General features: G+C 33.7%; 1 protein-coding gene across 7 annotated transcripts in view; it reads right to left on the reverse strand.

Annotated features, from left to right (window-relative positions):
- Positions 1-14,720, reverse strand: part of HERC4 (HECT and RLD domain containing E3 ubiquitin protein ligase 4) — a 116,763-nt gene that overhangs the window by 24,064 nt on the left and 77,979 nt on the right. For 4 of the 7 annotated variants that reach the window (XM_019731759.3, XM_019731763.3, XM_019731761.3 and 1 more), the window contains 4 exons: positions 13,062-13,085; positions 10,178-10,276; positions 8,233-8,400; positions 7,878-8,021 (listed from right to left, as the gene is read on the reverse strand). In XM_019731759.3, the coding sequence (XP_019587318.1) occupies positions 7,878-8,021; positions 8,233-8,400; positions 10,178-10,276; positions 13,062-13,085 (435 nt within the window). The remainder of the gene's footprint in view (positions 1-7,877; positions 8,022-8,232; positions 8,401-10,177; positions 10,277-13,061; positions 13,086-14,720) is intronic. The other 3 variants (XM_019731764.3, XM_074339506.2, XM_074339507.2) reach the window with 1 other exon arrangement.

The following is a 14,720-nucleotide window of genomic DNA, read 5'->3' on the forward strand; positions in this document are numbered from 1 at the left end:
TGGCAAATAGACATATGAAAAAATGCTCAACATCACTAATCATCAGAGAAATGCAAATAAAAACCACAATGAGATATCACCTCACCCCAGTCAGAATGGCTATCATCAACAAGACAAATAGTAACAAGTGTTGGAGAGGCTGTGGAGAAAAAGGAACCCTCATACACTGTTGTTGGGAATGCAGACTGGTGCAGCCATTATGGAAGGCATTGTGGAGGTTCCTCAAAAAATTACGAATAGAATTACCACATGACCCAGCAATCCCTCTCCTGGGTATCTACCCAAAACATCTGAAAACACTTATACATAAGGACACGTGTGCTCCAATGTTCACTGCAGCTTTGTTTACGGTGGCCAAGACATGGAAACAACCAAAATGTCCTTCGATAGATGAATGGATAAAGAAGTTGTGGTATATATACACAATGCAATACTATTCGGCGGTAAGAAAAGACAATATAGGAACATTTGTGACAACATGGATGGATTTTGAGAGTATAATGCTAAGCGAAATAAGTCAGACAGAAAAAGCAGAGAACCATGTGATTTCACTGATATGTGGTATATAAACCAAAAACAACAAAAGAATAAGACAAACAAATGAGAAACGAAAACTCATAGACACAGACAATAGTTGAGTGGTTACCAGAGGGTAAGAGGGGAGGGGAGTGGTAGATGAGGGTAAAGGGTATCGAATATATGGTGATGGAAGGAGAACTGACTCTGGATGGTGAACACACAATGGGATTTATAGATGATGTAATACAGAATTGTACACCTGAAATCTATGTAATTTTACTAATAATTGTCACCTCAATAAATTTAAAAAAAAAATTTGTAAAGACAAAAATCACACAAAAAGCCTAAGACTACAGTAAAACTAGAAATTAAAAACATGGAAAATTCACAAAGATGTGAAAATTAAACAACACACTCAAACAACAAATGGGTCAAAGACGATAATCACAAGGGAAATCGGAAAATATAAAACTAACCAACTACAGATCAAAAACCGTATTTTGGGAATCTCTGGAGGCAGAGGGCCAACTGTATGTACTGGTCTACACCACTTTATATAAGAGACTTGAGCATTTGTAAACTTTGGTACCCGTACAGCATCCTGGAACCAATCTTCCTTGGATACGGAGGGACAATTGTAATAAATACTAAAGTGGAGATAAGTAAAACAGAGAACAGAATTACAATGCAAAGAAGCAACAAAAGCAAAAGCTGGTTCTTTTAAAAGATCAACAAAACTGACAAACCTTTAGCTAGAATGGCCAAGGAGAGAAATGAAGGAGACTCACTTTATTAAAATCAAATTTGAAGTGGAGACATTACTATTGAGCTCACCATAAATAAAAAGGACAATAAGACAATACTATGAAAAATTGCATGCCAACAAAATAGATAATCTAGATGAAATAAATTCCTAGAAACAAACTACCAAACTGCTACTAAAAGAACTAGAAAATCTTAAAAAGACCTATTGTAAGAAAAGAGACTGAATCACTCATCAAAAACCTTCCCACAAAGAAAAAAAAAAGCTTGAACTTATGTAAAAAAAAAAAAAAAAAAAAAAACACCTTTCAACAAAGAAAATTAAAGAAGAATTTACACTAATTTTTCTAAAACTCTTCCAACAAATGGAAGAGGAGGGGAGTTTCTAACCTATTCTATGAGGTAAGCATACCATGATACCAAAGCCAAAGACATCACACACGAAAAAGAAAAATATAGAGGAGTATCCCTTCTAAATAAAGATGGAAAAATGATCAACAGAATACTACGAAACTGAATCCAGCAACATATTAAAAGAATTACACACTATGACCAACTGCACTTTATCCCAGGAATGCAAGGTGGTTCAACCAATGTAATACATCACATCAATGGAATGAAGGAAGGAAACTACATGATCATCTCAATTGATGCAGAAAAAGCACCTGATAAAATTCAATACTCTTTCATGATAAATATACTCAACAAACTAGGCATAGAAGGGAACTTCCTTAACATGATAAAAGTGAAAGACCCAGTTAACATCCTGCTCAGATCAGGAACAAGAGGAACACATGTATTCACATGCGTATCACTTGTATTCAATAGTGCACTGGAAGTTCTAGGGCAATTAGGTAAGAAAAAGAAACAAAGGTATCCAAATGGGAAAGAAAAAAGTAAAATTAAATCTATTAAATTTGTAGATGACATGATCTTATGTACCAAAAATCCTAAGGAATCTACAAAAAAACTATTAAGAGCTAATAAATGAATTCAGCAAAGTTGCATGCTACAAGATCAACAAAAATCGGTTGTATAAACAGATTCAGAAATAAACCCATAATAATACTCAATTAATTTTCAACTAATAGTGCCAGGACTATTCACTTGGTGAAAGAACAGTCTCTTTCAACAAACAATAGTGGAACAACCAGACATTCACATGCAAAGAATCAAAATGAACTCTTATCTCTCACCATAGATAAAAATTACCTCAAAATAAAGCAAAGGCCTAAATATTACAACTAAAACTATAAAACTGTTACAAGAAACCCCAGGGGTAAATCTTCAAGATTAAATTTGTCAATGGTTTCTTAGTTATGATACCAAAAGCGCAAGCAACAAAAGAAAAAATAGACAACTAAGACATCACCAAAATTTAAAACTTTTGTGACTCAACAACAAAAGGACAAATTAAAAAGACATTTTGCTAAGGAAGAAGATAAACAGATGACCAGACATCATTGGTCATTAGTGAAATGCAAATCAAAACCACAACGAGATAGTACTTCACACCCACTATAATAAGAAAGAAATACATAAATAAAACATATGTTTAAAAAACACAATAATAAAAAAAGGGAAACAGCAAACGTTGGTCAGGAATGTGGAGAAATTGAAATCCTCGTATATTGCTGAATGAAATGTAAAACAGTACAGCCATTGTGGAAAAGTTTGGTGGTTCCTCTAAAGTCAAACAGAATTATCACATGACGCAGCAATTCCACTCCCTGGTATATAACCAAAATAACTGCAAACAGTGTATAAACAAAAACTTGTATATGAGTGTTCATAGCAGCAGCATTCACAATATTCTACCAAAAGAAGTAAACAACCCAAACATCCATCAAATAGCTAAATGGATAAACAAAATGTGGTGTAACCATACAAAGGAGTATTATTCAGCTATAAAAAGGAATGAACAGATACATGGTACAACATGGATGAACCTTGGAAACATTATGCTAAGTGAAAAATGGCAGACACAAAAGGCTATGTTATTGCTTGATTCCAATTACAACAAATATTAAGAACTGACAAATCCACAGAAAGCAGAGCAGTTAGTGGTTGTCAGGGGCTGGAGGGAGAAGGAAATGGTGAGTAACTGCTTACTGTGTAACAGTTTCCTTTTGAGGTGAGGAAAATGTTCTGGAACTAGACAGTGGTGATGGATGCACAACCCTGTGAATGTACCAAATGCTGCTAAATTTTACCTTTTAAAATTCCTAAAGTGGTGAATTTTTCCTCATTAAAAAAACTAAAATAAGAAAGAACATCAGCCCTCTACCTCTCTCCCTCCCCTTGTCAGGGCTGAGCTTTTTCAGATAGTACACCTTCTCTGAGGTTGTGGTCCAGTATGTCTGGGGCTGAGCTTTTGGACAGTGCAGTCACAAGACTGGCTACATACAGGGTATACTGAGTAAATACCTTGAAGATGATGACTGTGAAGTTTCTCACTGGTGATTTAAGTCACATAAAATGCAAAGGGAGAAAGCTGGAGTAAGCTCTGTGGGGTCTGTGTAGAATTAGAGGTATCAGTATGATCTCACGGTTTTCAGTACAGGGAGTGCCAAAAAAATGTATATTGTTTCCCTGAAAATAAGACCCAGCCGGACCATCAGCTCTAATGCGTCTTTTGAAGCAAAAATCAATATAAGACCCAGTGTTATATTATATTACATTATATTATACCCGGTCTTATATCATATTATATAAGACCCAGTATTTATTATATTATATTGTATTATATTATATTACATTATATAAGACCGGGTCATATTAATTTTTGCTCCAAAAGACGCATTAGAGCTGATGGTCCAGCTAGGTCTTATTTTCGGGGAAACATGGTACCTACCCTTTCAAATTCTGCCACACCACTGCAAATTGCCCTAAGAGACCAGTAACAAGAAGGAGACCATAACTCTAGCAGATTGTCTACCTACCTTAGAGGCCATCAGGATTATTCTGCCATGTCCTACATACATGCCTGTTTATCAACATAGGAAGCTTCAAAACTCACATATTATCCCTAATCCTGCCTCCATGTGGCACTGTATAGGCCCTAAAATCTGACACAACCCTACAACTGTCCTTGCTCCACCAAACCCTTCCACTGTTTGCTATGGCACTCACAATCCATCATTTGGAAAGTTGCCCAATCCAAAATGTCTTCTAATTTTCCATCCCCTTTTACTAAAAGAACAAGGCTTTCTCTTGAGAACACTATTTCCCCTGAAGCTCTCATAAATGGTGTCTGTTTTCTCTTCCAACCACTCATATGATTAGGCCTAGAGGTAGGTTTTCTGGCTCCTCATTCCTGCTAGACCTCCTTCCATTTGCCTTCCTAAAACCTCCAGCTCCTCTGAAACACATGCCAACTGACCACATCCCCTGCTACTGTTCCTTGTGCAGTCATCTAAAGATGTTCCACAGTTTCCTCATTCACAGATTTTGGCACTAATCTTAGGTTTTCTTTTCTACCACTTCTTGCCATGGTTTTTGATGATTTTAATATCCAGGCAAAAAAAGGCATCCAACACCCTAACCTCTCAGTTCGTTGACTTGCTTACTTCCAACAATCTTGTCCTCCATTACATCTCAAACACCCATTCCTATGGTTACATTTTACAATCAACTGCAACCCTCCAAATCTCAAGTACTCCCTGTCTGACCACCATTTTTCACTTTGTAACTCATTCCTCCTAATACTTTGACTCACATTACAACTAAACTCCATCAGGAGCTACAATCCATTGATGCCACCTTTTTTTTTTTTTTTTAAATTCTGTTTTACCTCACAACCAAGTCCTCATATTTTCCTCCTCACGAAGCTTAAATTCCATGATCCAACAAGATAATCACTTCCTTCCTTCTTTCTTTTTAAACCCCAACCTGGTTAAATTCAACTGTCTGCCTCATCCTTACCTCTACCGAGCAGCAAAATGTTACTAAAGAAAAAAACACAACCACGTTGACTGGTCTCATTTTAAATTCATGAACATAATAAGTATCAAATGGGCTTTTCATGCTGCCAGTCTATTCCAATATTTATTTTCATGGTCAACTTATTTTCCCACTCCCCTAAGTGATTATTTCACCACCTCTCCTTTCTCTTCAAACCTCCAACACCATTCCTCCTATCATAACCCTCTAATGACCTTGCCATCTTATTTCACTGCAAAGTAAAAATAATTTTAAGAGAATGTTCACAACCTCCCATCATCAAATCTATCAAGAGATTTGTACTTACATATATAATTGGCTTTCCCTCCTGATATTATGGATCTATGTGTCTAATTACAGTCAATCCTCCACTAGTATACTATACTAAACTCCATCCATTCTTCACAACTTTAGGATCTTGCTCCTGCAATTGATATCCCCTTCTGTGTACTGATTTTCTACTTTGAATAATTAATCACATGTGAACATGCTTCAATTTCACATGTAAAATAAAATACCCTTTCTTAATGGAGAAAAAGTATGTATAGTACACCATTTCTTTACTTCAAAAACTTATTTTAAAATACTTTAAGACTCATAAGAAATTGCACAAAGAATACAGAGGGAATGTACCCTTCACACAGTTTTCCCCAATAATAACAGCTTAAATAACCATGGTCAAAACCAAGAAACTGACATTAGTATATATACTGCTATCTATGTACTTATATTTATTTTTTTAAATAATAAACAGTATTTCTTTTAAAACAATCAACTACAGGAGGAGGGAGAAAATAAGGCGGAGAGTGTAGAGACAGAAGCTAGACTTCTTTTAGCTATCTTATTTTGTAGACTTGACTTTGGAACTACATAAATGCTTTATATAATCATAAAACTAAGTTAAATTTAAACAAGCAATCCTTAAAAACCAAAACCAAAATGTGTATCCTCTTGCTGGTGTAACAATACAGAGCATAACAATTTCAAGTGATAAATCAAAATACTGTTATTTGACTGTGTATCTCTTCTGGGGTATACCCACAGGACAAAGAAACTACACAACAGTTTTTTGTGTGTTTTTTTAACTATTTTCAGTTATCATAATATTGGTGGAAATGTTGGTATTGTTAGCCAGTAAATATATAAGTCTAGGACATTTTATCATACCAAGTATAGTAGGCAGCAAAGAAGCTACCAAAGAGTATTGAGGTTTTTGTCAAAGGACTCAGGTACCAACTTGAACAGCTTTGCTTCAACAAAGATGGGATAATAAAAACTTCTCCTTATCGACTATTTAGTTCCCTAGTAGTACAGTTTATAGGGGGAAAGATCTCTCTTTAGATTTTTCCAAAAAAAAAATCTTTCCAATAAAGATAGTAACTGCAATGGACTGAAAAACATCAAATATGTTTAAATCCATAAACCAAACCACAAAACAACTGTCACCACTGGAGTATGCTATTGAACACATTCATTTTTTTGGAAAAATCTAAAGAGAGATCTTTCCCACTATAAACTGTACTACTAGGAAACTAAATAGTCGATAAGGAGAAGTTTGTAGAAGTATCCAAGCTAATAAAATGGGGGAGTTGAGGGGGATTAGAGTAGTACCATTTTGCAACCCCTAATAAATTAACAAGTCTAGGCACCAATCATCAATGACTGCTAACATCACAAAAATAGAGCCAGCCTCCTGGAAGAATGAATAAATAATACATTCAAGCTTTTAGAACCCATAGTAAATATTCTATTCAAATTTCTTTCAACTCAAGATTTCTACAAACTGAACCATTCATTAAACTTATACTCTCTATATCAGGGATCAGCAAACATTTTCTATAAAGGGACAAATGGAAAATATTTTAGGCTTTGTTGGCCATAGGGTCTCTGTCTTAACTACTCAACTCTGCCTCTACCAGTTGTAGCTAGAAAGCAGCCATGGACAATCGGTAAATTAGTGGGCATGATTTTGTTTACAAAAACATGTGCTAGGAAGAATTCAGCTCATGGACTGTTTGCCAGAAGTGTTAAAGGTAGAAAAATCAATAACCCATAATAATAAACTAATTTTTCCTAGATGAAAAGTTAATCTGGTAAGTATTACAATCCGCAAATCTAAATTAGCAGAAGGATGGTCAACATCATTTTCAGGCTTACGATTCCTTACTTTAATTTGCTAATTTGAAATGTGTGCTAAGCATCAATGTGTTTTCATGACTCAGTCTAAAGCTAATGATTTTTCACTTCATGGACTGTGTAGATGCCTGACCACTGTACTGTACACCTGAAGGTGAAGCTGAGTAATATTGAATGTCAACTATAATTAAATATATATATAGTCAGGGGACATGGAGTACAGCATAGGAAATATAGTCAGTGGTACAGTAACAGCTATATACGATATCAGAGGGGTAACAGATTGGGAAGGTTATCACTGTAAGGGGTGTAAATGTTTAACTATTACATTGCTTTGTACACCTAAAACTAATTTTTTAAAAGTAAAAATAAATAATAAATAAAATGATTTTTTTCAAAGTGAATCAAATATGTTAGGAATCCAGTAACAACTCTGATTTACTGAATAAACTTGATACATATAGGTATACATACATAGGTATATACATATAAGTAATTTAGATGGTTGGGCTTTTTACCTTATCAGAAAACCAAATTAGCCTGGAATCTTCATAATACCTAAACATGCCATATTTAGGGTCCAGTAATTCCCTCATGATGAGCAAGAAAAATTCTTTACGTACTCCTCCTGCATCAACAGCATCTTCTCCAACAAAAATAACCTAAAATAGCATAATGCAAACACTGAACATAAAGAAATGAAGAACCTGTAACGTTATTTATTATGAATCAATGCTCAGCAATCAATAGTTAAAAATTTTTTTTAAATATAATTTTGTTAATTTTCAAAGTACACTAAATACAAACAGGAAAACTTTAAATATTTTTTTAAAAATAAAAGTCCCAATTCTACAACAGAAAATTTCAAATTACCTTGAGCGGCTTTTTGTAGTCTACATTCTTTGTTTTCCTAAGGACCTCCATTGTATCTCCTACAATATTTTCTCTACGTACCACTAGAATTAAACAGGGATTCACAGACTCAATCACTGGGAGAAAAAGAGAGGAGACGTTTTGTCTGTGGGCCTGGTCAATAGCCATCTAGAAAACAAAAGATGAAAATTTTAATAGCAATGCAACAAAGAAGCTACTGTGACTAAATAAGCCAACCTCTACCTATTAATTAGATATCCTATAATCTCTATAATAATTCCTATATTACTAAATTCACATAGCATCTATCACTGTATCTAGTACAGTATAAACTGTATTTTAACCAGAGTATCCTTTTGCATTTTTTATATTAATGTATAACTAAACATACCATGAAGCTAAGTAAGCATGGAACTATGTAATACTGATAAATTGGAATACTGACAAACTGTTTCTCAAAATATAACTCGGATGGAGAGGAAAGAAAGAAAACAGCATTAAAATAAACCTCTACAGAGAATAAGGGACAGCCTGGTATAACAGAAATTCATTTAGAAGAGTAATCACCATTCCATGCTCACAAAGCAAGCATTGGGCTTATATTCTTTGTTTTTTTTCCTATGGTTTTCCCTGAGTTCTTGTTCTAAAATGGAATATCCTATATTAAATGCACCAAGTGAATAACTTACTCTTTTAACAAAGGCTACCCAAAAAACTGGTTTACTAGCTGCTGTTAGTATAGAACCTTACAAAAGTATTTATTTCTTCTGTTGATAAAAATGGAAATAAATACATCTCTAAAATTCCCACTACTATCTATTATTTAAATATCTGGAGGGATTTAGAATACCAAATGCATTTATTTTAAAAGAATTAAAACAGTTATCAACATGGGGCGGGGGGTGATTTTTTAAAGCAATTTCAGAATGCTGAGTGCCAAAGGTCTCTTCTCCATCCTTTTCTTAGTCCTCAGTCTCTACAGTTATTGTGCACCAGAGAAAGAAACTCATAAACTTTTTTGTTTATAGGTTGAAATGATAAAACAAACCTACTTAGTCTTTCAAAGTCATAATGTAAAGTAGTTTTAAAAATCCTCATTATAAATGAAATAATGTTTAACATAAAACATAGGGAGTGTGGAGAGAAAGAAGAGGGAGGAGGAGGAGACAACCAACCTCAGGAAAATATTCAGTTGGTGCAAAAGTAATTGCGGTTAGGGGCAGACGGATGGCTCAATTGGTTAGAGAGCTCTCAACAAGGTTGCCAATTCCTGCATGGGATGGTGGGCTGTGCCCCCTGCAACTAAGATCAAAGGACAACAACTTGGAGCTGATGGGCCCTGGGGAAACACACTGTTCCCCAATATTATCCAATAAAATTAAAACAAAAAGTAATTGTGGTTTAAAAGGTTAAAAATAATTGCAAAAACCACAATTACTTTTGCACCAACCTAATACTTCGTTTTTTACTAAAACTTTCGAGGAAATTTCATAATCCTCTTAACAAGTGACCAAATGCCTCCTACTTTAACATCATTTCACCTCTAGTCATTTCCATCTTTTCACCAAGTATATAAAGAGGGAATACATAATGAAGCAAGATTTGAAACAAACCAACATTTTATCAAGTAAACTAGTAATGTTTATAAAGATTGCATATTTCTGTAAGGAAAGAGGCTTATATCATTTTTTAGATATAAAATGATTCAAGGCTAAATTATTCTATTTTCATTTAAATGTGTATAAGTAGCCCTCATAAGAATTCACATGCAACAGTCCTATTTCTAGGTACAAAAGTTACTTTGCAAAAAACAATCACACAGGTACAAAATGTCCCCAAAGGTTATTGATTATAAGCAAGTTTCAAATTTACTTTTTAAAAACATCACAGAAACAATCCAAAAAAAATCACTCTTAAATCACATTGGTATTATACAATAATTTACCTGCATCTGTAAGACTGCATCTGTTTGTAACAGAGTAGTTTTTGCTTGGGCATCAAATACAAATGGATATGTGCAGATTGTAACAGGGATATCTGCCAACTGGAATTAAAAAATTAACTTATTAGTACAAATTGGTTTGTGATTATATTTCTTGTAGTAGGTACTGTCCTTGCTTGAGAAATTGGTAACATTCTTGATTTATTCATGGTGTGTCATTCAGGAATTATAAATAAAACGTTGCTTATGTCCAAATACAGGCATACCTCGAATGTGTTGTGGGTTCAGTTCCAGACTACTGAAATAAAGTGAATATTGCAATAAAGCAAGTCATAATCTTTTTGTTAAAGGGTCTTGCCTTCAATTTGTAAAAAAAAAGAAGCAACAAGTGTGAAGCACACTAAAACGAGGTATGCCTATACAGAATTTTTACTGATAATTAGATGAGGCATTGGAACAACCCAATTCCAAATTTTAGGAGGAAATTATATAGTACTTGAGAGTCCACTACATGGTAAATTACAAATATCTTTTGCTTTACATATTAACTCCAAGTTTCAGTGAAGTAGACTGCAAGTTTATTCTAAAATTGGGGACCTCCAAGTTAAATACAGTACTCAGATCTCATATGTTAGGGCTACTCTAGCAGCAGAGGCCAATGATAAGCAATCTTTTTCATTTAGCAGATATTTACTGCATTATCATCAGAGTACCCACACCATGAACCCAACTTTCTGTTCATTCAACATACAAAATAAGTACCAGTAGTAGTATTATGCTCCGTCAACCTTTAAAGTTGGGAGAACTGATCTATTATTACATGCATTATATATTAGTCACCTTATAATTATTTATCCTAGCAGGTAATGCAGTGATTGAGTGCTAAGTGTTTTAACGGTGCAGAGAAATACAAAGAGCTATGAATTGCCAGTCACAGATTCTTTCAGTTGAAGATGTATTCCTACCATCTACCCAACAAGGCAGTAATTTTGTGCCAGCCCTGACACAGAACCCGTTATAAGGTTTTCCTTCAAAACTTAATACACCATGAAACAACCCATTTCTTAAGTGCTTAGAAAGTTCTTTATATTAAGTGTGAACCTGCATTTCTATACATCACTATGCATCACTCCATTTTGTATTTCAGTTTTCATTTTGCCTCTGCAGGGAAGCATATATGGATTAAATATTTCAAGTCCTCATGCTCTTTCTCTAAGTTGTCTGTTTTCCATACTAAATACTCCCAGTTTCCCCAGCCATTCTGAAAAAAAATATATGGTTTCCAGTTCTCCATCCTAATTGTCTTCTTTTAAATGTATTTCAATTTGTCTAACTCTCTCTTAACTATGGCCACCAAAACCAAAATAATCCCATAGTCCCCAATCAGTACAGAATACAATGAGACTATCAACTCTTTGTTTTCAACATATAAGACAACCTGCTGAGTTATATTAACCTTACAGTAAATTATCATTCTTCATTATTTTTCATATGACAGTTTTTACCTCCATCCTGTATTTGTGTCACTAACCAGCTATTAATGGTAGAAAGTCATTTTACTACTCTGAAACGCTAAAAGATTGAGATGATTTCTAAAGTCCCCTTTGGTTCCAAAACTCTTATTTCATTCCTTTTTTTTTTTTATTAAATTTATTGGGGTGACAATTGTTAGTAAAATTACATAGATTTCAGGTGTACAATTCTGTATTACATCATCTATAAATCCCATTGTGTGTTCATCACCCAGAGTCAGTTCTCCTTCCATCACCATATATTCGATCCCCCTTACCCTCATCTCCCACCCCCCACCCCCCGCCCTTATTTCGTTATTTTTTATGCTACTTCTATTTGAGGATGGGAAAACAAATAATCTTAGGGGACTATAATTTAAAGCTAATTCCAAATGCTTCATTGTTTCCAGTGCTAGAAAAAAAGCAAGTCAACACAACAAAACCTAGTCTATCACAGAAGTATAAAAGAATTACTACAACATTCCCAATTGTTAAAAAGGTGGTTTAGGATTGCTGATTATGTAAATCAAAGTGCTAGAACTATATATATTAGTTCTAGCATTAGACAGTACATTAGACAAAGTGAGGAAGATGATCATTAAGCATACTGAACGAGTTTGCTTAATTTTATAACCATTGAGTAATGATTATTAGTTTAAAAACTGAAGATCATTTACTTCTCTAACATAAAATATTTCTGGCTTATTGCATAGGCATTTGTCAGTTTTAAAAGTTTACTTTTTTATATTCTGAGAACATATTGTATTTTATGCTGCAAGATTTTTAGGAGCAAATACTGTTAAAAGGTATCATACAGGTATAATGTTAAATTAAAACAGGTTTTAATTTTCTTAAGAAAATTAACCTGAAATGTTATACAGGACAATTTCCATGCATTCATTTTTATAAATAATTATATGCATATATGTATAATACTGGGGGTGCCAAAAAAAATGTACTCAAGTGGGTACTTTGGTCAACATTGCTCAAGCAGTAGTTTGCCATAATCAGAAGTGTCTGGACACTGATGGTAACAACTTTGAGCACCTCTTATAATTGTAGAAGTCAAACATGACTTGTACTCATCTTTTGTTATTGGTATATACTGAGTATTACAATTTTAATAGTTTCCCTTTCTTAAAAAGTGTATACATTTTTTTGGCAATCTCTGTATATATGTTTTAAAGCCACACATTCATTTTTATAAATAATCATATACATATATAGATATATCTGTCTATAGATAGATAGATATAGATATATAGATAGGTAAGTTTTAAAGTCACACAAATGAGGAACGTTTGGCTCTCCTATCACTTAAGACAAAATAGAGTATATATTACTCTGGACATGAGACTTTATTACACCAAACTTACCTCAGTTAATCCATGGTTGACATCCTAAGACAGCAGTGCAGAATGTAACAATAATATGGAAAGAGCAATGTTAGTGTTCAAATTTAACTATTTCTATTCAAAGTAGCATTTCATATATTTTTGCTACAGCAGAATATTGAATTAATGAAGTAGAACAAAATACATATACAAAACTTACCCTTTCCACATGCACCTTATATATTTATATCTATAAATGTGAGACCTTTGTTTCAGGCACCTTGTGATCATAAAATAATTGAGGCCTCAACATAATGAAATTTGGTTTTAGCAACTAAGCACCCCATTTGCAGAATTTAGGTACAACAGGGAAACTAATCCTAGCCTAACTCGGTCTTGAAGAAATAATTTTATGGCTCAGTTTCTCCACCTGGCAAATAGAGAAAATATTCCTCAATTTTTAACACTTGGTTAACCTTTACAAAATGTTTGAAAAGTTTTTAATAGTTACAATGCTATATGAACTTCATGAAAACATGTAAAGGGAAAAAGGGTGAAAAAGGATAGGAAAATGGAAGGCAATACGATGAAAAGTTAGAAGCCTCAGCAGTACAAAAGGATATTATAAGGAAAGCAAAAAATTTCACAGAATTAGTTGTTAATGGTTAGGGACCAAGAAAGTGTATACCTAATGGAACCTTAAAATCCTAACTGGGAAAGAAAGTAAATGGAGAAAAAAATCTCAACAGATTGTGGCACAAAGACAAATATAATAAAGGTAAAATAATTTCTTTACAGTATTTAGAACAATGTAAAGTGATGTGTGCGTAAATACACATATAAATATAATTTATAAACATGTTTCTTATGATTCATAGTAATTATATTCTATCAAAGAATTTTTAAAACTTCACAATGATGCAATGGAATTATTTCAAGATGTGTATACACCAGGGGTGCCAAAAAAATGTATACAAATGGAAACTGTGGTCCATGTTGCTCAAGCAGTAGTTCACCGTAATCAAACATGTCTGGACGCTGACGCACTTTGAGCACCTCTTGTAATTGCAAAAGTCAAATGTGACTTGTATTCATCTTTTATTATCGGTATATATTGAGTATTACGATTTTAACAGTTTTCTCCTTTCTTAAAGTGTTTACATTTTTTTGGCACCCCCTGTATATACACATACATACATATGTACACACATGTACATGTGCACACGAATACCTATACACACATCTGTATCATCACAAAACAGCATGGTAGTTCCCTTAGGATAGATTCTTTAAAATTTTACTTACAGGGTCAACATAATATTCCACTCAGTTAAGACTGGTAATACAAGTATGAACTTTATTAGAAAGTCACAGGAAAAAAGTCTTTATAGTTATGTGTAAGTGTAAAATGTGAAAGGGCTTTGAACTCTCTCAAAGAAAGAGGTACTGTGAGGTTAAATGTCATTATATAAATTAGTGAACTAATTAGGTGTTACATATTCAAAGACATTCAAAGTAAACTGCCAGCCTTCTATTCCCAGAGATAGATTAGAAGAACCCAAATCATGGATTCAAGATTCTGATTTCTAAGATATGATATTAAACCCACTAAACAAATTAAATATGTAATAAGCTTCTACTGCCAAAACCACCTAATTAATATCACTGCCTATAAATAAAGAAAGGAAAAGCAAGTGGTTG

This window comes from Rhinolophus sinicus, chromosome 15 (genome assembly GCF_057876585.1).
Source record: "Rhinolophus sinicus isolate RSI-liver-muscle chromosome 15, RSI-T2T, whole genome shotgun sequence".
Taxonomy (NCBI): domain Eukaryota; kingdom Metazoa; phylum Chordata; class Mammalia; order Chiroptera; family Rhinolophidae; genus Rhinolophus; species Rhinolophus sinicus.